This window comes from Cimex lectularius, unplaced genomic scaffold, assembly GCF_000648675.2.
Source record: "Cimex lectularius strain Harlan isolate CLEC.00 unplaced genomic scaffold, Clec_2.1 scaffold221, whole genome shotgun sequence".
Classification (NCBI taxonomy): domain Eukaryota; kingdom Metazoa; phylum Arthropoda; class Insecta; order Hemiptera; family Cimicidae; genus Cimex; species Cimex lectularius.
Window position 1 is genome coordinate 614,343 of NW_019392775.1, and position 27,132 is coordinate 641,474.

At 34.1% G+C, this 27,132-nt stretch overlaps 1 protein-coding gene across 4 annotated transcripts in view; it reads left to right on the forward strand.

The window, feature by feature from the left end:
• The first annotated feature begins 978 nt into the window (after nt 1-978).
• LOC106663301 (AF4/FMR2 family member 4-like) overlaps nt 979-27,132 on the forward strand; it is a 144,145-nt gene continuing 117,991 nt past the window's right edge. The window contains exons 1-2 of one of the 4 annotated variants that reach the window (XM_014388018.2): nt 979-1,262; nt 24,150-24,181. Coding sequence is in view for 1 of the 4 variants with exons in the window: in XM_014388014.2 (XP_014243500.1) it covers nt 1,216-1,262 (47 nt within the window). In the remaining 3 variants the exon portion in view is untranslated. Of the gene's footprint in view, nt 1,263-12,552; nt 12,847-13,243; nt 13,329-24,149; nt 24,182-27,132 lie in introns of those variants that run through there. The other 3 variants (XM_014388017.2, XM_024227609.1, XM_014388014.2) reach the window with 3 other exon arrangements.

Consider the following 27,132-nt stretch of genomic DNA (forward strand, 5'->3'; position numbering starts at 1 on the left):
CATAAATAAATTAGAACGGGTTTTAAAAAATAAAAAGTTTGGGGAGGTCTGTTGTTTTTGTACTTGTTTTTCTTGTTAATAATGACATAAAATCTAAGCATTGTTGATAAAGGCTTCTTGTACCGAGGATAATGTTTAAAACGTATGTACTTTTCTAGCAAAAAACAAAGAAATTCGTTTTCTATTCCGCAAAAAACTCCTGAATATTGATTTTGGAGGAAAATATTTTTTTCTCAAAGGTTTTGATATAATCTAAACATTATTACTAAAGGCTGAAGTGAAAAATAATTTTTGCCTACTTTACAAAAGTTGATTTTCGTTTTTATAACCTTTTACATGTCAGATCGCTTAATCGATCCTGCTTGTTATTGTCTTCCGTGCAGGTTTCCGATTCCTTACAGGGAGCGAGTAGGAATGACACACGACATGATCGGACAGTCACTAGGAATGACGCCCAATGACTTTATTGAATGAGAATAGACTTTTTTCAATAGAAATAAAAAAATAGGATTAGTGCGGTTCGATGATTATACCCTTTTAAGGGGGTTAAGTGATGAATGGGACTTCAGTGGCCGAAGGGTTGGGTGGCCGACTCATATTTGCCACGCTAGCAGTGTTGTGTTCAAATCCCGGCACAGCCTATAGAATTTTAATAGTGAATAGTATATAGAAAGTGGTTTGACTCCTCGTCCGCGACACCCAATGAGCAGTTTGGTAGCCTCCTGTATGACAGGAATTACTTTACTTTTAAGTGATGAAGCTTTTCACATGTATAAAACCGGAGTTTTATGAAAATCAAGTTAAATAATTAATATCATTTTTAAGTGACATAAAAGGGTGTTTTTCTGCATGATTACCATGTAATAAATTACCATAGTGCAAGATATAATCGCTAGATCGGGTAGGCGTATCGCTGATACGCTTAATCCAGAGGCCGGAGAGAAAATTTCGCAACCTTCTTGGCTCAAAGATAAAATCGGTTAGTCCTCACGCGTCTATCGTATAAAATTGCCGTGGTGCAAGATCCACTAATATCCCTCCGCTCGAATTTGTCGGCCGAAGAAAGTTTTCTCTGTCGTCTTCCGGATATCGTTTTGAATACATTTTAAAAATATTTTCCGGTTTTTTCCAGTGTTTGATTGCCGGGAAAATTCGAATCTTGGGGTCAAATGCAAAGTGAACATGGTGTGGGGGATGTAGTGTCACGGCGTGGATATGGAAGTGGCGTCTTATAGCCAGACAAACTTCAAATTTGGATTAAGGTTCGTCAATTTATCCTCAAATTTTGTCATTTATTATCCAAACATCTGGCCAGTTCGAGTTTTGGTTTTTTTTTTTATTCAACTTTCAACTAGCTTTTATAAATGAAATAAAAAATGTATTATAGAATAGTTAAATAGAAAGAGAACGAATACAAATAGCATCCGGTAGTTTTCTTTTTATGTTTTTACACAATCGCAATATTATCCTTGGATGTGTTTACACTACTATACGCTGTGTCAACAACACATTATACCACGGTTCATGTAGCGTTTGACGAAAAGAAATTCATTGAACAACATTAAGGTTATTTAGAAATGTATGTCCCTATTCAGACAGAACAGATCTGGGAAATGTTATCACTCGCAACTACGTCACGCAATCCGTGTCTTCCGATAATCACTTGCTGCCAATTAATAAGAAGAAATCATTTTAGATAATTTTCCTCCTTTGGTTTTTCCCCATTGTTATAACAAACAATAAAACCTAAAAAAATCTATTGAACGTGTAACAAAGTAATATAAATATATATCGTGTTCGAATCCCGCTCGTGACACTAACTTTTTCATCTCAAACAAGATTTTAGAGAAAAAATCTAATTAATTGAAATAATTAAATAGGTCAATTATGGCCGCTAAAATATATATATGTATATTTCCCCTCGTCTTGCTTCAAATGATAAACAATACTTGATAGAATAAATATTCTCTATTCTTCAATAAAGACTCTGTCTGGGATATAAATCATTTCCGACCAATGTTCAGATTACATAAGGATAACGCCATGTCAGTCATCCTTGTAAAATTTTACGGAAGTTTAAATTAATAACAGCTAACAGTCTTTAAAAAAAGTTGCCAGTGCTTTAGTGCGAAAATTGAGTTTTGTAAGGATCACGTCTATTCATTGATCTCTAGAGGATAGTAAAAAATAAAGAATTATTTTAGTAAAAAATATATTTTCGTCTAAAATTTAATTAGTTTACTATACTGTACTACAGAAATATATTACCACCCTTTCAAGAAAATTTCAAAGAAGATAATTTAAATGGAGGTCATTCAACCCAAAAACCCATTTTTCTCATCACGAATCCTACACCCAGTCCTGGTACAGTGAAGGGCTGTTCAAAAGTTATAAAAAAATATTTGTTTAAACTTATTTATTAAAATGTATAAACGATTTCCGGACGAAAATAACGTTTGGTGCGTTTCTTAATTAATACAATTTAACCTTAAATGAAATAGTAATAATATAATATGTTTTATATTGAAAAAAATCATTAGACTCATTGGCAACTTTTTATTAAAAGTTCTTAAGAATAAAAACCTAAAACAAAAATACTAGCGCCAAGAAATGGTGTTATTACAATAGGGTTATTCATACAGGCATATACTAAAATATAAAATGTAAAAATTTATGGTAAACTTACGAATTTATTACTGAAAGAGATTCTTACTACAAAATGCTCATGATAATAGAAAATAAAACAAAAACACCTTGGGTTTATCAGTCCTCCAACGAGGGAGCAGTCTTGGTTCTATCTGCATACTATTTATACTGCTGACCTATCCCAATATCATCATTACCTGATTTTCGCGGATGGGTCAGTGACAGAGTGGTTGCCCTTTACGACCCAATACGTAAAATACATAAATCATTTGATCTCTTCTCATACTATTCGATCTTTTCAGCAGAATACATAGCAATACTTAAGGCACTGGAGTAGATACAGAGGCTGGACATATTAAAACTTACGATTGTAACAGATTCAAAGAGTGCAGTTTCACATTTTTCATATATATAAAGTGACCAATAACGGTAATTATTTTTTCAAAATACAAAGAATTAGTTATCAGCGGTAAAGATGTCACTCTGGGTTGGGTTAGAGTGAAATCCGGGATTCTCGAGAATGAGTTGGTCCATGCTCTCGTTTAACGGATATTTTTGTGGCTACAAAATGACGGAAGTGATAGCAAACGAAAACTTAATATGGGATAGCTGTCTGTCTGGCAAGATTACCACTATGGCTGGAAGGAGGTGGCAAACATAATACAACCTAAATCCATAAGCTGGGCACTTGAGAAGTTTAGCCCATATAAGCGCCAGGAATAGACGGAATTTACCCAGCGCTATTACAAAAAGATCTAGAGATCCCCATCACTTAGTGAGAATATTCAGAGCCTGTTTAGCATAGAACTACATTCCTAAAAGATGGCGAGAGGTATGAGTGGTGTACAAACCAAAAGTAGGAGACCCATCACTACCAGCCCAACTCGTACAGAACTATCAGCCTCACATCATTCATGGTAAAAACATTAGAAGGACTGGTAGAGAACCACATTCGAGAGACGGCGCTGAAGAACAAACCTCTCAGTGAACGACAATTCGTATACTAACCAGGGAGATCCACAGAGCTAGCCCTGGATGACCTGTGTAAACATAACACATAACCAAGTCGATAAACGACAAGGAGATAGCAGTTTCACTCTTCAAGGATATAGAGGGAGCTTCTAACAACGCAACCACAGTTTCTCTTTATAAAGCAATTCAAAACAGGAGGTCTCAGAAAAGATCTGTCAATGTGTGGTAGAAGGCCACAGGAACAGGATAATTACATCCACCTTGGGCGGCACTACTATCTGGGCTAGGACAGCGACAGGGTTTCTCACCCCTCCTGTGTCGACATTGGTAGACGAACTACGATAAACATTGGAACAAAAAGGATTCTACTGTCTAGGCAGTGCGGCCGACCTGGTCGTAGTGGTAAAAGAACACATTGTGATGGAGCGTGTACAACGAGCTGTCATCCTGGTAGAGAGATGGTGTAAACGGGAGGTCCATTTATTAACCCCCATAAAACCATAATGATTCAATTCACAAGGACAAGGAAATATGAAGCCTAAAACCCCAAGTGTAAAAGGGACCCCGATCCCATTTTCCAAGGAAGTCCAAATATCTAGGGATCACACTAGATCAGCGGCTCACATAGAACCAACAAAACTGTGAACAAAACTTCCCTGGGGGAGGTGCAGAAGGCTCCTAAAAGGCACCTAAAATGCCTCTATGGCTGTACACCTGCGTCTTAAGACCAATTCTGACTGGGTCGGTAGAGTAATGGACCAAGACTATGCAGGTCAAAGCAATTAGGCTATTAACCGGCACCCTTATTTCTGTGTCTCTGGAACCATGACCACAACTGCTGTCTTGGAGGTGTTGTTAAACCTCCCACAACTACATATTTAATCCAAGGAGAAAACAGAGCAGCAGCCCACAGGGTCATGGGAACTGAGGGAGGAGATACAGGCAGATACCATATTAGGCACGCCAACTGATGTCTCTACTCCAAAAGTTAATTTTACTAAAAAGTGTAAGGTACTGATACCACAACGGGAAGGCTAAAGGACCACCACTAAATACAAAGTCATACTGGTACACTGACTTAATTTATACAAAAAATCAAATATTATCAATTAACAACATTTCTTTACACAGTTTAATAAAAAAGTGTTATTAAATTAAATTTTAATTAACGTAACTCAGAAGATTCATGACCAATAAAATATTAACCCATTTAACTAATTGAAATTTCAACACTGCGACCTAAAGCCAGCTAAAATCAATATGCAAAACTCAAAATGATAAATAGTAATCATTTCAATTGTTTTATTAAAATTGAGTTTCCGCCTTATTGAAACACATAATTTAAATCAATAAATAACCGTTTAATTAATGACTAATGGGTTTATAGCTACCGGCAATAAATTCCGGTTGAAAAAATGAAGCGGATTTAGCCATAGCATAAATAGCCCATAATAAGTTAGTGTCATAATTTTTAGTAGGTTTCTGTTCCAAACTGAAAATCAACGACTATTCTACACCCAGACAGTTTTACAACTAGTGTGAAATGAAATAAGAAGGTCATTCAAATAAAAACAAGTTATTTTATTTATTGTTAAAAAAAAAATCACTCAACATATATCAATTTTTTACACAAAATTGGCTTTCTAGAAAAAACATTTTTTCCCACCGAATTGGGATTCATTTAATTCAGACAATATGAAAAGAAGGGGTAGCGATCAGACAGTTGTGCACGAACTGTCCAAGAATTCCAAAAATCGAGAAAAAGTCAATCCTTTTTTCCGCAATTCAACACTAGTTATCTTATTTAAAATAGTGGACCCAGTCTCATCACAAGTCACTAAGTTTGTCCACAGCGTTTCGCTGATGACGCGACTCCACTCTTTTTACAGTGACCGAATCAAAACACCAAATTCGGTTTGAGAAATAAATTTTGAAGGATCTTAATGATATTGAAAAATTATATAGTTTCAGTCAATTTTTTATTGCATTAATAAACTTAGAAAAGGGAATTCTTGCTGAATGGGCAGGAGCATTTTCATGGAGCGAAATTACGTTCCTGATGGGTTGTTTCGATAAGTTTTAACTTAAGCTCCAGAAGAGTATAGTAGTAGTCAGCTTTTATCATTATGTGATCATGAAAGAAATTGACCAGAAGAACTGCTTTAGTATCTCTCTGGCCGATACCCCTTCCCGCTCTTCTTATAGTGACGTACAAAAACTATTCGGTGGGAGAAATGTGTTTTGAAGGATTTAATTTATATGAAAAATGAAATCTTTTCAGTCAATTTTTTATTGTAACAATAAATTTAAAAAAAATCATCATTGTCATTTTTTCAATAACTATATGATCTACTAGGATAAAATGTGTTAAAACATTATTTTTTCCAATAATATGTGTATTTCAACTTAATAAATGATCAGAAATTGAGCAAATTAAATTCTCCTGAATATTTTAAGGCTATAATTCGTAATACATTTTAGCATTAAGACTTATGATTTTATAAAATGACTAGAACATTGGTCCAAAAATAAATAATAACAACTTAACACATCTGAAGTTTAATGAACTGCATAAAAGTCAGCCAGAAACTTAAGGAAGTATTAACTATGCATATCCGATTAGTGCCAATTTAAATTGCTTTTTTTAATGAATGAATGAAAAACAAAACTTTATTTTGCGACATAAAGCTGTTCTGAAAACCCTTTTATGATTTAGCATAGATATTGTTATTATTAGGAAATATTCAATCTGATATGGCCATACGAAAATATATATCTTCAAAAATACATACGTACAAAAAATTCTCTACAATATTAAAAATAATGTAAATAAAACTAAAAAGAGATAATTCAAAATCGTCAGTGCTTTGTTGTAATGGCAAGAGGTAATCAAAGAGTCTCTTGGTCGAAAAGGAGAAATAGAATTCCATATTCTGGAGGCAAGATGAGGAAGTATCAACAGGAAGAAATTTTTTGTTTAGAATTAGGATTTAGAAACTGAAAATGAGGTCATTTATGTAGGGAGAGAAATGTTAAGAAATCATCTGATACCAAGGAAGGAAAGATGAATCACGTGAGACCTCCTTGAGAATCCCAACAAAGAACGTACAAGACAATTCATTAGACGCTGAGTCCAACACAGACGTAATTAATCTCGGGAAGAAAACGGGAGGAAACTAAGAGTTTACGCGTATAAAGTGAAGACGATGGCTGGCACGTCGGAACTGATGGAGGTTGGCAAAACAACGGCGGGAAATCTGGGAGATTTGGGTATTCCAGGTCGGACCAAGGACAATCCCAAAGTTCTTTACGGTGGGACAGAAGGAAATAATGTTATTGTTAATGGTAAATGGAGGGAAAAATTAAGGAACTGTATACACAATACCCTTACCGCGTTCTAATCCATTTTCATCGGTCCATGAGTAAATTAAGGTTCAATCCTCCGGAATCCTTACAATTACAACTTGTCAGGAGGTAGGAAGGAAAGGTAACTTTTGGAATCATCTGCATTTAAGGCGATGGGGAAATATTTTATGGATTTGGGGAAGTCGTTAATGTAACAATAAAGGGGAAGAGAGGTTTCTTGGGTCTTGAGGGACTCCAGAAGTAATGGACAAGTGAGAAGATTCGTCTTATTTTGAAACGGAGACTTGATTCTGAAAGGAAAGGGTGAAACCAGCGGGGCTCACTGTGAAAGTTAGATATAGTTTTCGGTTTAAGGAAAAGGGTCAAGATTTTACAAAAATCGAGAAGGAATAGAATGGTGATTTTACAATGACCGATCATTTTTAAAACAGCATGTATGGAAAAGCCAGCTTGATTTGAGGCGAATTAGGATATTTTAATTTGCACAATACGAAATTGTTCCCTTCCTATTGAAGCACATGTTTCAAATCGAAAAAAGAAACTGATAACAATTTAATAAATGAAAAATAGACCATTTATCGCTACTGGCAATAAATTCTTGCTGATAAAACTGAGCAAAATTGAAAAAAGAAACAAAATTCCGCAGCGCTTATAAGTTTATTCAAGTCGGTTCGATGAAATCGACTACTTGAAAAATAAAGAAACTAAATTTAAAAATACATACAATACTAATATAAATTAAACAATGCAAAGTAAGAAATTATCTCTCCTGACGATTTGTATTGATGATGGAATGTGAAATCGAATATTTTCCGTCTTGGTGTTTATAAAACATCTTAGTTTGCTCAATTCCGTTAAAATGGGTTAGGAAGATTATTCATCGATAACAGTAAAAATGGCCTGTTAATCGATTAGTTTTGGACGCAATATAAATTTATTTATACATCATTTTATACTGATAAAACTGGTTTTATTTATTTATTTGATTAATTATTTTATTGCAGTTCAAATGGATCAAATGGACAAAAACTGAACAGTCAAGAGTACAAAAAACATACATAAAAATTCAGAATATAAAAACTTAACGTTAGATAAAAATAATAGATTACAACTGGATAATAACTTCAATACATAACAATAAAACTTGTGGCTGAGGAAAAAATCAAATACACAAAAAAAATACACAGCACTCCGTGAACACTCTTTAATGTTAGAAAATCTTTTTCAAAACCGAAAGGAGTCAGAGAAAGTTTCGATTACTGCCGAACTGTCCGAGAAAGACAAGATTCCGGCCCATAATTCGTCCTATGTTGGGTAACATAGAATAAATAGCTCACGAGAGCGTAGTCGGCTCTGGGGGACGCCAATACCAAATGTAGGATAAGATCTCGGGGAATCAATCCTATTGTTAGTATCTTCCATAAGAACAAGGCCGATGGCAAAATTCTTGTCATCCAAATAGTTCAGTCCGACCAAATTCAGCCATTCCGTATAATGGAGATAACGTTCATTTTGGACAGTAAATATTTCGATACCCTCTCAATCCTGAGCGATCCGATTGATCCGGCCGACCTACATACTTGATACTCCAGAGTAACTAACAAGTGATTGGTAGAGACTTGTTATGGAAAATACATTTTTAAAATCCACCGTCTGCCTTTTAATGAAGGGCAATAAAAAAAAAATCTGCAACACATTTTAAATCTCTCCTTAATACACGATATTTCTGTTCGCTGGTTTCTCTTAAACCGTGCCCTCCAGGTGCACTGTTCTCATAATTGGTGCTGTGACCGTAAGAAAAAAATCATATACGCATATGTTTGTAAGATTTATTTTGATAAAGGCTAGAAATAAATTACATATTAAAAAGAAAAGTCAGGTGAAATTGAATTGATTTTTCTCTGGGGTTAACAATAATTTTTTAGTTAACACAATGCTGTAGATTTTAAAAAAAAATTATCATTGGCAGTAAAGTATAACCTAACTTTATGAATGTGCCGCGGAAAGTGCACTTTGCTTCACGAATTTTAGCACTTTTCTAGGTGCCGCATCGCTAATATTTCCAGGCTTTGTTGTTGTATTTCACCATTTAACCATGCGTTTTAAGCCAAGACTTACGATAAGGATTAAATAACTATTAGGAAATTTATCACTCATGAGCTTGGAATTTATATAGATAAATAGTGAAAATAAAATTTCTCTCCATCTGTTTGTAAAAACATCTCAGACGGTACGATTCCGTTGTGCTTTCTTACAAAAACAAATCGTTCATCAATAACAATAAAGGAGGCGTTTTAACACACTTAAATTTCAATAAATCACTCGACTAAATAAATAATTTAACTAAACTTCTACGACGTAAAAACCTTACCCTTCAATCCCCATTAACGAAACAATGGATAGATTAAAGGGCATCCCACACAAAGCTGTGACGACGATTACGCAATCCGAGTAATAAACGCAACAAAAACTCCAATGGAACTACCTATTAACAAGAGTTGAAACGTTTTTTCCTTTTATACAAATAATTTCACTTTTTAATATTTAAAAAAAATCTTGTTGACGATAAACATTATTATAAACGCACATTGTTAAACTAGCAGTAAGAGAAAAGAAAATTTAAAATTTTGACGTTGAATTTTACATTGCACATTACAAAAAGGACGACAGTAACGAAGAGAAGAAGAATAAGATTTATTGTTTAAAAGCTTTTTTCCTCACCAGTGCGCAGACCCAGTACGGCCCCCCATCAAACCAAATCCATTACCTTGGGTTTGACTTGGACAGCAGATTACGTGGAACGTACACAAACAAAAAGACAAGAATTGAACCGACGATACAGACAACTCGGACGCCTATTTGGACCCAAATTCATAATGAGTATACGCAACAAACTAACAATATATCAGACAATAATTAGACCGATTTGGACTTACGGAGTCGAGCTGTGGGTTCAACACCCATCTAACATCTAAAGAATCCAATCCTTTCAATGAAAAGTCGTCCGTCGCGTCCTCAACTAATCAAACCACCCACGACATCTCGTTCGCGACGGACATGATCCAAACAAGATTCGACAACTTCCACTCAAAGCTTTCCTCCATGTAAAATGTATATGGAACATGTTAGCAAATAAACGAATTAAAAATAAAGTATTAATTTAAATTCTTTAGTGACTCATCTATGTGTTATATTTATATATTTAGCATTCATCAGCAAACATTACACGTGAACTACTTTTTATTATATTAAATATTTGGACGACATATATGGAAAAAATAAAGATAACAACGTTAAAAAAAAGTTCCCCTCCCACACCAATCCACTAGGTCAAACACTCTCTTCAACGTACCCCCTAACAATCCTCCGCTAAAAAGACAGTGGACTACCTACCCAGACCCTAAACCTCAACCAACCATCCTAAACACAGAGTGTTCCAGCAATGTCCGGACGCTTGAACACGGCCCGGAGTATTTTGATTCCTGTTCAGATTTTTGAAGAAAACAAGACTTTTTATGGTATATTGTACTGATGGTTAAAAAAGAATGTATTTCAGAGTGTGAGTGAGCCTAGGTTTTAAAAACTGTAAGCGTGGGGGACCTAGCTACTGACATACCCTGGAGTCCTAACTTCTTGGCCTGGACCGGATTAGCGGTTCTTGGTTCGCATCCAGGCAAATCCCATGGCTTTTTTAATTGTGAATAATATGCAAAAAGTATTGAAAAGTGGTTTAAGCCCTCGTACACAACCCCCAACAAGTAGTTGCGTGGTAAGTCCTCCTATATGACACTAATTAATTTACAATGTACTGGGTCCTTTCGGAACAGCTCTGTGGTATTCTCGTCGGCGCAGCTGAACTGCCATAGATGTCGCGTAAATGCGGTCTGAAAAGACCTCTTCTAAATCCATTTCAACATATCGTCCTCTCCTTTTATTTTTTAGGAATGAACAACCTTTTCTTCACTTCCCTAAGTGTCACACGTTTCCCCCCCCCCCGCTTAGAATTCCCATATATTTAATGCATTACAATATTGAACACCTCACGTTCAAAAATCATCTAATCCAAGTTCAGACCTGCACATTCCTGGGCAGAACTTGTTTTAACTGATGGATCCAGGTTTGAAGATGATTCAGCTGTTGTCTGTGGATAACGAATATCCTTTCCGCCTATATAGTATTTTTTTGCTATCTTTCTGTGAACACATTCACTCAAAACCATTAATATCATTTCTGTCGCCTAACTCACGTTCAGCATTCACCACAATAATGTACATCTCATTAAGTTCAGACACCCTGGATTTTCATTAAAAAAATTGAAATTCTGTCAAGACGAAAACGTCAAAATATTGCACAAATGGATTCCTCGGCCAAATGGTACTCCTCGGCATGGGGTCCTCTTAGGTCACTTAGGTGGCTCTTCTCAGGCCTGGGCTAATGGGGTACCTGTAGGAAGCATGCTCCTAGTGATCCTCCTTAGCTCCTCCCAAACAGAAGAACCCTTCTTCCTCGACTTCGAATCGGTCACTCCGGGCTCACCGTCTTACACAAATCCATAATAATTGATTGGCGTTTATTTTTCTTAGCCAAAACCTACCTCAGAATCCTCAACGACAATACCTTTAAAAAAGTCATTTTAGCCCACCACCCACTGTTAGGGCTGATGGGGTCTCGATACCAATTCATACAAACACACTCTTCCATATACCCAAACACACACACACACACACACACACACACAATAATAATAAAATTTAAAAATCCCATGCTATACAAATACACAGTATAAATTTCTATGTGTGTGGAAACACCCCTGCTTCCCTTACGAAATACATACTCGCTCCAAGTAAGGAGCCAATATGTAAAGCGCAGAAAGATTACTTTATTTAAACTAAAATATTAGTTAAATATAAAAACATTTTTATAACATGCTAGTTACTTAAAATAAATATAAATTTACAAGATAAACAATTTTTCAAAGGTAATTTAGTTAATCCAATCATATGTTTATCTTATTATATACTCACGAACATTATATTATTAGAATTTTGGGTAACTTAACTACTTAATTGCTTGTTTATGATTTGTCCATTATGCTAATTTTATTTTAATTAGGAGAAAGAAATATTTTATTTTTTTTATAAAAGATTTCACAAATGCGAATTAGTCATCTTAAGTGTTTTAACAGAAAATAATATTTTACATGTTTTCATACGACCTTTATTTAAGATTTTTACGTTTCACATTCTGTAGTAAGTTACAAGCAATTATTCTAGCGTTACTGATTTCTTTTTTCCGAATTTCAAACAACCTCGTTTAATGCCTGTTTTATTTATAAATTGACTTAATACAAAAATAGTTTCTGGAACATCAATTTGTGCTTTAAATGATTTTCAATTGAAAAGCCGTGGTATTTTGAATTTGTAATTTTAAAAATATTAATGGTTGCAGTGCGGTGAAGAGGTAGAACCGCTTGCCTTCTTAATTTTACTGATTTGTTCCTCACATGAAAAACATGTGTGCTATATAGATAAAATGAAAAGGTTATTTTTTTTCTTTCATTGTTATTTTTGTTAAACGTCTTGCGGTCCATAGTTTCTTTCTTCTCCACAATTCTTTCATTTTTCAATATAATTCTTCAGTTTTTGGGCATTATTCAAAGGAGCGTATTCCGCTCCCAGTTTCGAATCTATTCTCATTACTCTATTTCTGCTTAAATTTTCCGTTATTTAATTTTTTTGTTACTCTTTTTGTGTTCATTCCAGCTTATAATATTATCCACCCCGTTTGCCTTAAATCTGTTATCCGGCTTTTTTTTAATCATCATATTTTTGAAAACTATTTATCCAAGTGCCAGTGATCAAGGTCAGATTTTTCACTCTATTTTACTAATCTCTAACAATTTTTTTTTTATAGGATTTTATTCCATTTGTAAAAATGGAGAATATTAATCCAGCTGATTGGGTTTTACAAAAACTGCTTACTTTTTTTTAATATGCATACAAAATTTTAATTTTTTTAAAATTCATATTTTAAAATTTAATGATTAATGAAGACCCTAGAATCAAATGGATTTAAATATTCTAAATGATATCTTGATGTTTTTATTTTTTAGGAATATAAAAGTGTTCATATAAGATGACTTTTAAACTTTGCAACTGACATCATAAAATATGTTTAATTATCATTTTTTTAAACTAGTCGATTTGTGCTTTAAGTAATGTTCTATAACGAAAGAGATACAACATATATCTTATTATCCACCCCGTTTGCCTTAAATCTGTTATCCGGCTTTTTTTTAATCATCATATTTTTGAAAACTATTTATCCAAGTGCCAGTGATCAAGGTCAGATTTTTCACTCTATTTTACTGATCTGTAACTACTTTTTTATAGGATTTTATTCCATTTGTAAAAATAGAGAATATGAATCCAGCTGATTGGGTTTTTCAAAAACTTTTTTAACATGCATAAAAAATTTCAAATATTTTTTTTAAATTAATGTTTCAAAATTTAATGATTAATGAAGACCCTAGAATCAAATGGATTTAAATATTCTAAATGATATCTTGATGTTTTTATTTTTTAGGAGTATAAAAGTGTTCATATAAGATGACTTTTAAACTTTGCAACGGACATCATAAAACATATTTAATTATTGTTTAAAAACTAGTCGATTTGTGCTTTACGTAATATTCTATAACGAAAGAGATACAACATATATCTTATTATCCACCCCGTTTGCCTTAAATCTCTTATCCGGCTTTTTTTTAATCATCATATTTTTGAAAACTATTTATTGACTAGGACTATTTGTGCTTTACGTAATTTTCTATAACGAAAGTGATACAACATATATGTTATTACATAAAATTAATCCAGCTGATTCGGTTTTTCAAAAACAGACTGCTTACTTTTTTAACATGCATAAAAAAATTTAAATTTTTTTTTTTTAATTAATGTTTTAAAATTTAATGATTAATGAAGACCCCAGAATCAAACGGATTTGAATATTGTAAACTATATTTTGATGGTTTTATTTTTAGGGATATAAAAGTGTTCATATAAGACGACTTTTAAACTTGCAACGGGCATCATGAAATATATTTAATTACTAATTTAAAAAAAAAAACTAATCGATTTGTGCTTTACATAATTTTTTGTAACGAAAGAGATACAACATATTTTATTATACAACCGGAGACTTATTATTTTCCTTAATTTAACACCATTTAATAAGTTATTAACGCGATTTTATTTCACCGATCCTCTCTTTCAAATTTAGTCGGTTTCGTCCATATCCGCACACACAGTAAGCTATTTCCATGATAGTTGCAGTTATAATTTAATGTTTAAAGATATATTTAAAAAGATTTTTTTTGTAATATGTTTAATTTGGCTTTTGTAATAATTTCTAAAGAAATGGGATTCTGATTTATGTAAAACGAAACTGCTAATCGTTTATTTAGCGTCTACAATCTGCTTTCAGTCCTTCTCACTCTCTATCTCTCTTTCTCTTCGCTCTCTTACTATCTCTCTCACTCTCTTTTCTCTTTCTCTCCATGTATCTATTTATTTATATATCTATCCACCTACCTATCTCTCTATCTATCTCATTATTTTTCTTAAAAAAATAAAATCAAAATAAATAAATAATTAAAACCAGCTAACTATTTAATAAATAGCAAATATATAGACGGTACATCTTTTCGGAAAATATATGTGCCTACAATTAATAATTTATAATTTAAATTAAAACTACACAATGACGTAAAAGAAAACTTCTTTAGAAGAAAAATACAAGTATTCATCAGAAGTTTAGTTCTTAGGATGTGCAGAAATATTATCTTCTAGAAATGTTATCTTCCTTTTGCATTGAAAATAAAAGCTTTAAACTGAAATATTCTATATTTATAAAATTATTTATATATATATAATATAAAATTATTCTATATTCTATAAATATAAAAAAAAAATTCGCTTCAACATTCGGATTTCGTTTGTTTTTGTAGCGTACATATGTTTTAAAGGAAAAATAATATATTTAATATATCACTAATTAACCTTTTAGTTGCTGATAAAGAGGTTCAATTGACAATAACTTGGAGAAATTGATGAAAAAGCAAACAAAAATAGTACTTTACCGTAATAGGTATTACTATTATTTTCTCATTTTTAAAAACAATCGGTTTTGAATTCCGTTTCGTCTGGTTTTTTTTGTCAGACTGCAATTTTCGATCTTGATTTAAAAAAAAAGGTTTTAAGTATTTTAATATGTTTTATCAATCATAATATTTTATATATTTTATCACCTTCTATTGACAATGGGAACATACGGCTTTCAGTCCAACGCAAACATGTGTTTTAAATCGAAAAGAAAAAATTATAAATTAAAACTATTTTATCCGATATCAAATACAGGCCAATAGTACAGTGCTGATAAAAACCGGAAAGGTTGCCGTTCTTTTGGTTGTTGCTTTTAGTTGGAAAGAGTTGCAAAGGTGAAAAATCACCTTAATTGAAAAAATACATTTGAATTAAAAGAAAGAAAGAATGGTGTACCGATTATTTAATCACATGTTTTTTTAAAACAATTTTATAAATAACAAATAATTAAATTATTCTTGCTGAAAAATCGAGTGGCGAAGTACAATTAGATCTTTAGGGTTTTATAGGAAGATATATTATTATACCATAGTTTACAAATAAGACAAAGTCTACTTCTCCGGATGTGCAAAAATATGTATTGGGATTATAAAATATGTATTATTTTAAATGTCATCTTCCTTTCGAAATGAAAATAAAAGCGTTAAACTGAAATATTCTACGTGAATATTTTTTTAAAATATATCGTTATAAAAAAAAAAATCGCTCTAGCATTCGGATCGTTTGTTTTGTAGCGTACATATGTTTAAAAAAATAATATATTAATTATATCACTAATTAACCTTTTTGTAACTGATAAAGAGAGAATTGACAATAACTTGGAGAAATTGAAGAAAAAGCAAAATCCCTATTATTTTCTCCTTTTTAAAAACAATCGGTTTTGAATTCCGTTTCGTCTGCTTTTTTTTGTCAGACTACATTTTTTGATCTTGATAAAAAAAAATTAAGTATTTTAATATATTTGATCAATCATAATATTTTATGTATTTATCAACTTCTATTGACTCTATTGAATATTTAAATGGGAACATACATTGACTTTCAGTCCAACGCAAACATGTGTTTTAAATCGAAAAGAAAAAATTATAAATTAAAACTATTTTATCCAATATCAAATAAAGTCCAACAGTGCTGATAAAAACCGGAAAGTATGCCGTCCTTTTGGTTGTTGCTTCTAGCTGGAAAGAGTTGCAAAGGTGAAAAATCATCTTACTTGAAAAAATACATTAGAATTAAAACAAAAAAACAAATGGTTTACCGATTATTTAATTATTTAATCACATGGTTTTTTAAACAATTTTATAAATAATAAATAATTAAATTATTCTTGCTGATAAAACCGAGTGGCGAAGTTCAATTAGATCTTTAGGGGTTTATTCAGGATTCACTTTTAAATTAAAAAAGAAAAATAGCAAAACATTAATATAAAAAATAAACGATCGCAGCCGATAATAAATTGTTGAAGATGTCAATATAAAAAATAATATATAATAAAATGTCAATCCGAACGAAAATAACTAAAATTTTATTTTTTTTATTTAATTCATTTCTGTTTTTATAATCTTGAATCAATCTTAATTGAAAATTCAATCAATCATTTTTTTATTTACTTACCTTTAAAAATATGTCATGTACGAGCATGATCTAACTTTAAATGGAAAACTTAAAATAATTTTGTCAATAACAAATAAACAATATTCATTCGTAATATAAATAAATTATTATTTAATTGACAACTTAACAAACCAATCAGGGAAAGTTTTACCTGCGCTTCTAAGACTTAAATGTTCAATCTATCCTGTAAGACCTAAACAAAATATTTATCTCTATCATTTTACCACGTATTTCAGCTGTTTTAAAAAATGAATAATAAACGTAGAGTTTCTGTACTATTTAAACATAAATTTTACTCAGAAAATATTTGATAAAAATTTAATAATTAGCGCATAATCCATCTGTCACTTTGCAATAAGTAGCCGTATAATTTGTTAATAAAACCAAGCGAAATAAAAAAAATTAAATTTTTGATATAAAACAGACAAGGAAGCCTAGAATGTAATTAATTACAATATATTAATATTCCATATTTAACTGCGATCTAGCTATAAGGATTAAAGGCTGGTATAAAATTCAATAATTAACCATAATTCCACAGAACATGTTTTAAATATAGACAAAAAACGGAAAATCTATTTTGTAAATAACATTTTTAAAAATTCACAACTTCGCCTAATCCGGATGTCAGATATTTTTGTTCCGTCACTAAAAAATATTAAAACACTCACCGTACATACTAATTAAAATATACCGATAACCTAAAATATAATCAAATGAAACCACTCTAATAATTGGAAGATACAATATATTGTCGAAAATATTGTTGAAAAAAGAAGGGTTGTTTATCTTATCTCTGTTTTCGCTCGCTTTTATTTTAGTTTATCGATGGTAATCTTAATGCAAATATTCAGTCTTCGCGCATGTTATTTCGCGATGAACGCTTTGTTATATTAATGAGAGGGGAAAACACCTGGGGTAAGTTATTTCAGGCGAACTAATGTCTTATGATAGCCGGGAAAAAAAAATTCCGATACTGCACCGCCCATACTTGCTATATCAAACACAATAACCATTCCTGGTCATAGTATTCCATTAATAATGCTCGTAGAAAGAAGTGATTATGTTGCAACAATGATTGTACTAACGTTCTTGCCAATGAGCGTTAGGAGCCGAACAAAAATTAAGTAATTTTCTAAAATATGTTTTCTGCCTTCATAGTGCAAGTATTTTAAGGTAATTATAAATCAGTCGATTTGTTAGGTTTTTCTTTATCTAGAATGAAAAAATAATATTCAGGATCGGATTAAATGAAATAAAAAATATAACAAGTAATGAAAGCCAAAAAAACGCTACAAGTAAAGTAGGTAAAAAACGAAATGTTAAAAAAAATCGGGTTCGTTTTAAGCACCATACAAAACTATTAAATACCAATTTTCAACGCAAACAAAAGAATTGATATTTGTGAGCTGGATCAATCAGGGGCAATGTTTTCTCTGTGGTGTCCAGTGTTCTATTTAAATTCAAACATAACTTTTCAGGATTTTTTCCAAATTCAACGTTATGTCTACCTGGAGAAAGGTAGATTGTTCGTCTTTCAGCCTATACTTAGTTTAGATGTTATGTCATTATAAGTGAGAAAAATAGGATAAAATTAAAACAAAAACCTCAAGCTTTTTGTTTTATATTTCCAGTTCTAAATCATTCGCGGAGGCCAATGTTAGATCAATGCGTGTAGTTTAGAGGGGTCTACATACTTTCAAAATTTCCAGTATATCCATGGAATCCTTTTAAAGTTATTGCCATTTTGGTGATTTTTGAAATAAAAATTGTGGACTTTTTCAATTTTCCTAACAATTTTTATTTCGGAGTTTTTGGTAGATAATGCAAATAAAATATAGCAACTTTGTCTACTCTTTCTACCCTAATCCATATCCTAATCTCACAATCCAGCCCTAATCTAAGGTGTTATGCTCCCGTGCCGATCTGGTATAGGAGTAACTACCCTTGGGATTGAGTAATCAACCTTACACCAGAGGGAGTGCTCTTCTAGTGCAGCCCTTTAGATCCCCCATACTCGTGGGAATTATATGGATGAACTAACTGAAAGAAAACAGCGTGAACTTGCAAAGGAAGACCCCAAAAACCAACTTATGGAAATTGAAGAGGACACCGAACCAACTCCAACTCCCATAAACCAAGAATTGAAGGACAATCCGTCACCTTCTTCAGATGTGGGGGGGTTTAGGAAAAAACCAAGCCGGAAGGTGAAATGGATGTGAAGGAGAAGATTGAAAAACTACACCTCAAACCCAAGAAATCTCATGGGCTCGGCGTAAAATGGCAATCAAACGAGTCAAACAAAATGGGGATCCAATCCTGAAAAGAACCAGGAATGGAAACAAAGCCCTAATTTTCACTTGCAGACTCCTGCACCGAGTCCGTCCACTGGAAGCGTTAACACCAAAAAATCAATGCTAATGTCAACCAAAAGTAGTCAAAGAGACAGGGCACTGGGTAGCACCCCATCATAGGAAGAAGTGCTCCTAGGATATGTCTCAAGTAAAGCAAAATTGAGAGAAACGATGTGGAACAGACAATCTCCCCAACATAGTTGGTGGGGAGTGCATCGAGACGGACACTGTAACCATTTTCAGGCTGCTGATATCCCAGAACCCAGGGATTAATACCGGGCAATGGAGGGTCGTCAGCCAGAGAGTAGAAAGCAAAAGTCTAAAACTTGTGGTAGACGATGCATCCTTTGGGGCTCTAAGCAAAGGCAATTTAAATTAAACCTTTATATTGGCTTTGGAATGATTACCCTAAGGGTCATCAAAAAAGAAGTTAAGACTGATGCTGAGGGCACTTCAAGCAAACCTCCAGCATTGTAAAGCCCTTACGCTTTGTCATGTAGCCCGGGATAACAACATCGAAGTAGCCCTTATCCAGGAACTGTGGCTAGTAAAAGTTAGAGTATCTGAGCTGGGAGATAAGGGAAGAAAAACCATATCTGAAGTACAAGAAGCTATGAAGCTGTATCATGAAGCCTGCCCACAAACCACGTACACCAACAAAAAGAGAATCTGCTGGTGGAACGACAAACTGGCGGTACTAAGAAAAAAACTCGTAAACTTTGGAATAGAGCGAGAAAAACAAGGCATACAATTTTTGATATCGGGGACTGACCAGTTAGTTGACACAAGGAATTTTGAGGTCGTTGTGGACAGAAGAGGATAGTGATAAGGATCTTTGACAATTTGTGTTAGGACTTTTGATTGGAAGGATTGAATGCGCGGGATGTTGGATGTCTTGGCAGAACCCCACAGTTGCAGTCTGTATGTCCAAAGTGGTCGCAGTAAAGTCTTGTATAAGATTAGTTTAGTTTTGACGGTGAAGACAGGTTTTGGTCCTAGAAGTCTTCACAGTTACCAAAGTCTTCTGTTAAATTGTCTCTTAAGTATCGTGCAGGATTCCTCGTCAGTCTGCTGTCTAGATAGTAGCCTAGATTAGTATGTATAAGAAAGTGTACGTAGATCAGCAGTATAAATTGCTCAAAATGAATAGGGATATTTGTAATTTATTCTTATTCGACTAATTTTAATTCAATTAACCGATATATTCTTGTTAGTTGGATAAAACAAAATAGAAAATACAACCCCAAAAAAAAACAAATGTTATTCCTCATTTCTAATAACGGGTTTACTTAAGATTACTCAAACACCTTTTACTGTCTTTTCTTCATTTTTATCCAGTTGTTTTCCCTTTAACCATAAAAAGACATGGTTGTTTTGAACCACAAGTTCGCAATATTACTGTGAGAATGAGTCATCGAGGTCGCCGGCAAGTGGATATCGCAGAGGTGGTTGGCGATTCTCAGAGCACGGTCTGCCGGATTTTAGCCCGATTCCCAGAGACTGGAAGTGCCAATAGTGTGGAAGTGGATCTCAGTACATGACAACGTTAAGGGAATATATAAATAGTTAAATTAAATATTGTTATTTATGCAAGACGGACCCATTTCCGTAGTACCCGTCAGATCATAAATGAAGTACATGATGTTTTGGAAATTATGAGTCTACCGAGAACAGGGGATGCGTACAATGCCCCAGTTCGTGCTCCCTTCAGTGCAGTTTGGAGGAGGCGGTGTAATGGTCTGTGCTGGGATTTATACTGGAGGACGAACTGGACTCCATATTGTCGAAGGCGACCTCACCGCAGTCCGTTATGTCAAAGAAATTATCGAGAAATACATCCCTCAAACCAGGGATCTCATTGGCAAGGATTTTCGATTTCTGGATTACAATGCCAGTCCTCATAGAAGCAGAGTTGTTCATCATTGTTTAGAAAACCTGGAATTTCCCATCTGCTCCTTCCCTCATTGACTCCAGACCTCCATATGTGGGATGCGTTACAGAGAAGACTTTTCGAACACCATCGGCGTACAGTTGACTTGCAACAGCTGAGTGTAACGTTGGATCTATGGATTTAAATTCCTTATGAAATTAGTGACAACCTTATGAACAGAACGCCTAACAGGTGCACAGAGGTTTTAGCTAACAGAGCTGTAACATTATACACGGTATTAATTGTTTAAAAAAAATTATTGCGTCCAATAATCAAAATTATCGAATTAAAACTTTTTATTTTGTTATTTTTCAAAATCCCTCAATTAAATTTTCCTTCAGTAAAAACATAATAATTTCCAATAAATTTTAATGCAATTTATAATAAAAATAAAATAAAAATGCAAGAGACAGTAAATACAACAAAATTGGCAATATCCCTATTCATTTTTGAGCAGTTTACATTATATAAAGGAGGGAATCAATAATGCTCCCTTGGGGGACGACTGCTTAGATCTATCTTTGTGATTTCCGAGAACACGTTGCCGTACTTCACTCTGAAGAAGCGGTCGGTTATGTAGGGTTTCAGGAAAACGAACGAATGTGTGGGTAGGAAGAGTTTAAGTTTATGAAGCATGCCCGAGTGCCAGACCCCATCAAAAGCCTATGGCTACATCTAGGAACGCGACCAATCTTTATTCTATAGAGCAGAGGAAACGGTGTCGAAAACTATGAAACATTGTTGGATCGTAGAATGATGAGGACGGAAGCCGTTGATTTTATGAGTATCTAGGATGGGTGTTAAGCGCTTTTTAGCGCGTAATAACTTAGTAACATAATAACAACAGCAAACAATATTAACATCATATTAAACAATAATAACAGAACAATGTAATCAGAATTTATAAATTTATTATATAAGTTGCATTTGATTAATAATTTAATAAATATTAATGGTGATAATTTATTTCAATTTATATTTTCACCTTTATTTTAGTTTAAAATATAACATTTTCCCACCTGTTCGTGGGTGGCAATGTTGTCCTGTACAAGACAGCCTTTGTTGGGTGTGTTTACTACAGACCCTTATTATGTGGTTCAGATCTTCTATGTTCCACAGACGTCGCACAGTGGCGTTGGCTTTTCCTATTTTGTGAAGGTAGGCGTTGCTAATTCCATGCCCACTTTTTAGGCGAGTTACTGACGAGCTTAAATGCAAGGATTTTTGATCATCTTGAAACCATACCCCCTACCAGTGGGAACATTAATTTATAATTCAGGCCATTTTCATTCCTGAGGACTTCTTTTTGCCACTCAGTTACAAGTTGGACTTTTAAAGTCGACCTCATATCTTTTATTAGTAGAGGTATTGCGAGAGACGAGCCAGAAATTGTGACTCTTTTAGCCAATTTGTCGACGACATCATTGAATATAAAGCTGGCATGATATCCTTTTAACCAGACTGAGGTCCCTACTCAGATAGCCAGTGCATATTACTGGGAGTTTTATGATGAGCCTGTTGATATATCGTAATGCCTGGTCGATCGGTAATAGTTCTGCCGAAAATATTGATAATTTATCGGAGAGTGCATATTTCTAGGATCATAAAAAATACATCCCACCTTCTGATTTAATAATCACGTATCTGTGAATACGAAGTGGCCATTTAAAAATAACGAATAGTTCACTAATTTTCGTGGTCCGCTTGAGCAATTAATATCTTTCAAATAATTAAGGTTTTTAGATGCAATTAATTAAGGTTTTTAGTTGAGATAAAAAAGTCAATGGCACGAGAGGGGTTCGAACCCACGATCTTCGGCTTGATACGCCGCTGCTCTACCACTTGAGCTAACATGACCTCGATCCACTCGGACACTAACTCCCCATCTCAACCGCACCTTTTGAATTTTCCCTCCTTTTTTCAAATGTCGTGTAATCAATTTGATTCTCGGCGACAAATGAAATGGCCATGGAGAGCTTTAGTGAAGTATACTTTATTTAAATTCATTAAATTCACTTCTTTGTCCCAACTAAAAACCTTAATTAATTGTAATATGTTAATTGGTCAAGCGGACCACGAAATTAGTGAATTTAATGAATTTAAATAAAGTATACTTCACTAAAGCTCTCCGTGGCCATTTCATTTGTCGCCGAGAATCAAATTGATTACACGACATTTGAAAAATGGCAAAAAGGAGGGAAAATTCAAAAGGTGCGGTTGAGATGGGAAGTTAGTGTCCGAGTGGATCGAAGTCACGATAGCTCAAGTGGTAGAGTAGCAGCGTATCTTGCCGAAGGTCGTGGGTTCGAATCTCGCTCGTGACGCTGACTATTTTATCTCAACTAAAAACCTTAATTAATAACGAATAGTGAGAAATCAGCAAGGAACATTTGATTGAGTTCTATGTTGGAAAGCTCCGTCTAGTCTTTCAATATTTTTGTTTTGATAGAGGTTTGGAATGTTGAAAAGTTTGCATTGAAGTATTTTGATACTGTGCTTGGTCTGTAAAAGCATTAATTATTAGCGATTATTTCTTTTTAATAGTAATTCTATGATTACTTTACAAGCTAGGTTTGCCGTAAGTTTATATAGGAAGCCTTCTTTTGCCTCTATTTGAATCATTGAAATCGATATGCTAACATTTTTCTTCTATATTCGAGCGGTAGTTCGTTTGTTAATCATAAGAATCCTCTCCAATTGAGGGATCTGTAAAAGAGAAACTAACGAGGTTGCTATGCTGTAAGAACAAATACATTCTAAAATTACTAATAAAATTTAAATAATTTATTATTTTTTATTCATGTAATAAAATAAATATGTACATAAAGTAAACACAGTGATGGCATGAGTTCATGCGGAGCACTCTTCTTAAATCTGATGTAGGGTTATGCCAAGGCAGGTGTGACCCTGGGATTTCTTATGCAAAAGCTCAATATTTTACGATAAATCCTAGGACTCTGCAAATCTTTTTCCACGACTGCATTAATTTGCGTTTTATATTTGAAAATTCTCCAGCACAGTGATATTTTATTAATAATTAATTTAAATAGAATTATTTGCATGTTTGATTTGAATCTCCTCCTAATAAATGTTTGTTTTACACAGGTAAACTTATCAAGAAGGACTCGTTGAATTGAGTAAGTAAACAATATAATTCACAATTTATTTAATGTTATCCTTTTAAGTTATTAATACTAGATTAATGCTTTATATTTAATTATTTTTTAGAGAATTAGTTATAGCAAACAATTAAACGTCCCATTTAATCCTCGTTCGACGAATTACAAAAAGTTTTAATGTTTTAGAAAAAATAAGTGTTACGACTGTTAGAAAAAACTGAGAAGATTAATATAATAATGTGTGATGTTTAGTGACCGTTGGTCAATGATTATTCGGAGATCGTGATGCGGTCTGGTGTGACGTAGGTTTTCGAAAAACGTTTTCTTTATCGTGCCAACGTTTCGATCTTTATTGAGATCCTCTTCAGGGCTCAAAGTGTTTGTTTTCCGTATTCCGGCACTCTCAACACGACACACAAGTATGACACATCTAAATCATAATAAGTAGTGCAGCCTATATATATAAAAATGCATATTACAAATATGTGCGTACATGAAGTCTTTTTAAGGGAAGCATGGGCATTTTTTAGGACACGGGTTCTTTTAACCGTCCAACGACGGGACTCAACATGAGGGAAAGAGCGCCCGTGGTTTCCGTTTTCGTATCCGTTGACATAATTAATAAGGCGATATTATTTTGTGAGCCACCTGTCTGCATTGAGTTACTCTACATTATTACTACTAAAATCTGATTTAAGATTTTGAGAATTTTAATTTTCGTCAAAGTCATAAAATAACAGTCATTTTCGCGAAATCTATCGTGATTCATAATGCAACAAGGATCTCTTAATAGTACAAGCATTATATTCAATTGGCTCCAGCTTAGAAAGCTTATCTGCGCAACGTATCACTATCGCTAGAGCTTGAGATAAGGTGAAAGTAAATAATGTTAACCACTGTTTAAAATCATTAAGTGCACTGTCAATAAAAATTCTGAGAAAAAATCAAAATATGAAATCACTATTAATTAATTTCACTACGTTTCAAAATAATCTAAATAATATGTTATTTCGAATTATTTATATTTCGAAATGATGCATGGTTCGCGATTTCTCATGGAAAAGCTAATATTTTACTTAGGTATGGTTTTATTATGTAGTGGAAATAATTAAAAATACAATTTTTTTCTCAGATTAATTTTACCAACAAATGCATCTTAAGTGAGGGCACAGTTTTTTAAATAATAATTTATTTGTTGCATAGACATAACATAACAGCAGTGATTCTATGGCCAGTACTGCACGTGGATACAGTTTAAGACAAACCAGCCAATAATGGCATTCTATATGAGGACAATGTGATAGCGAGGCCATCGTCCTTTAAGGCGACGAGGCTAGTTCTAGGGATGGTATAGTGTAGATGAGGGTAAGGATGGCTTAAAAGGTTGGTGTGGAGTATCAGATTAGTGAGGTAATAAGGAGCTTTGACAATTTGTCTGAGGGCTGTTGATTGGTAGAAATAGATGCACTGGATGGATAGTGGATGGTTTCCGTTCTGTATGTCCAAAGTGGTGATAGAGTGTCTTGTAAAGAGTTAGTTGAGTTTCGACGGTGAAAAAAGATTTCTAAGTCGCCGTAGTTGTTTTCTGTTAAGTTGTTCACTTTTAAGTCTCCTGTGGGCCACGTCAGCCTGCATTTCAGGTACACTCCTAAGTGTCTGACTTGATAGTTCCTTGTTGTTGGTGTACAATGGCGGTATGGATATTGAGATTAGTGGCGTAGTAAGGAGCTATGACAAATTGTCCGAGGACTTTTGATTGGAAGGGTTAGCCTACGCTTGATGTTCGATAGCGTGGGTGAACCCCACAGTTCCACACCGCATGTCCAAAGTGGTGGCAGTATTGACTTGTAAGAGTTAGCTGAGTTTTGGATGTCAAAATAGATTTCTAAAATCCTTGGTAGTTGTTCAATTCTGCTGTTAAGTTGTTGTCTTCTCTCAAGTCGTGCGTGGGCCACGTCAGACTAAGTAGAGTTGTACTTAGAAAGCTCTAGTTATAGTCCTAAGTATCTAACTTAGTAATTCCTTGTTGTTGATGAACAGTGGATATGCAGGTTAGGGGCATAGCAAAAGTTTTTGAAAATTCGCCTGAGGAGTTTTAATTGGAAGGATAGGTCTGCGATAAATATTGGATAGCTTGGCTGAACCAGTTTTACTCCGTATGTACAAGTGTTCGGAGCAATGTCTTGTAAAGACTTTTGAATTGCATTTCGGTTCTAAAATTCTTCGTAGTTGTATAAGTCTTCTGGTAAGTCGTTGTCTCTTAAGTCAAGATGAGAGATGACCGAAGGGCCGAGACGGACCTCACTCTCAGCTCGTCCATTCCGCGTGGATGGGGCTACATTAAGTCCCAGACCGGTGCCGCTCGGCAAAGGGTAACCCCAGGTGGCTGAAATGCATCAGCCTGGGTCGTCCCGCCGGCTCTCTAGATTGAGAAGGTGACTCTATCTCCCAGAGAATTGGGGCTCCTCCAGAATAAGAACTTCCGGATCCGCTCCAGCCGCGGTTTTGTTTAAAGTGGAATGTCTAACCAACCCCTAGAGGAACACTGCCCTCGGAAGGAAACTGCTAACGGTACCCCCCGAGCAACAGGTTCACACTAAGTTCTCGCCAGAAGCATCGCCACTAAGCCACTACGAGTCCATTCCCATGCAAACTTGGAACATTTTCTGCTACCCCGAAGTTCAGATGGTTATGCACCCTCCCTCCCCCGTCTGGTACCATGTGATTGACGTTCTGGCTGTCGTGACACCCAGTTTGGCGCGACTGTGGTTTACAATTTTGAAACATCTTTCCATATGTTCCACACCCAACAGTCAATGTCGTCAAATATTTAGGATTTTACATCGACAAACTTACTTGGGACCCCCACACTAAACTTAAAACATCCATACTGAACTAGAAGATATAAACTAATATAGACTACCCACATCACCCACAAATCATTACAACAACAAATATGGGCATACGGA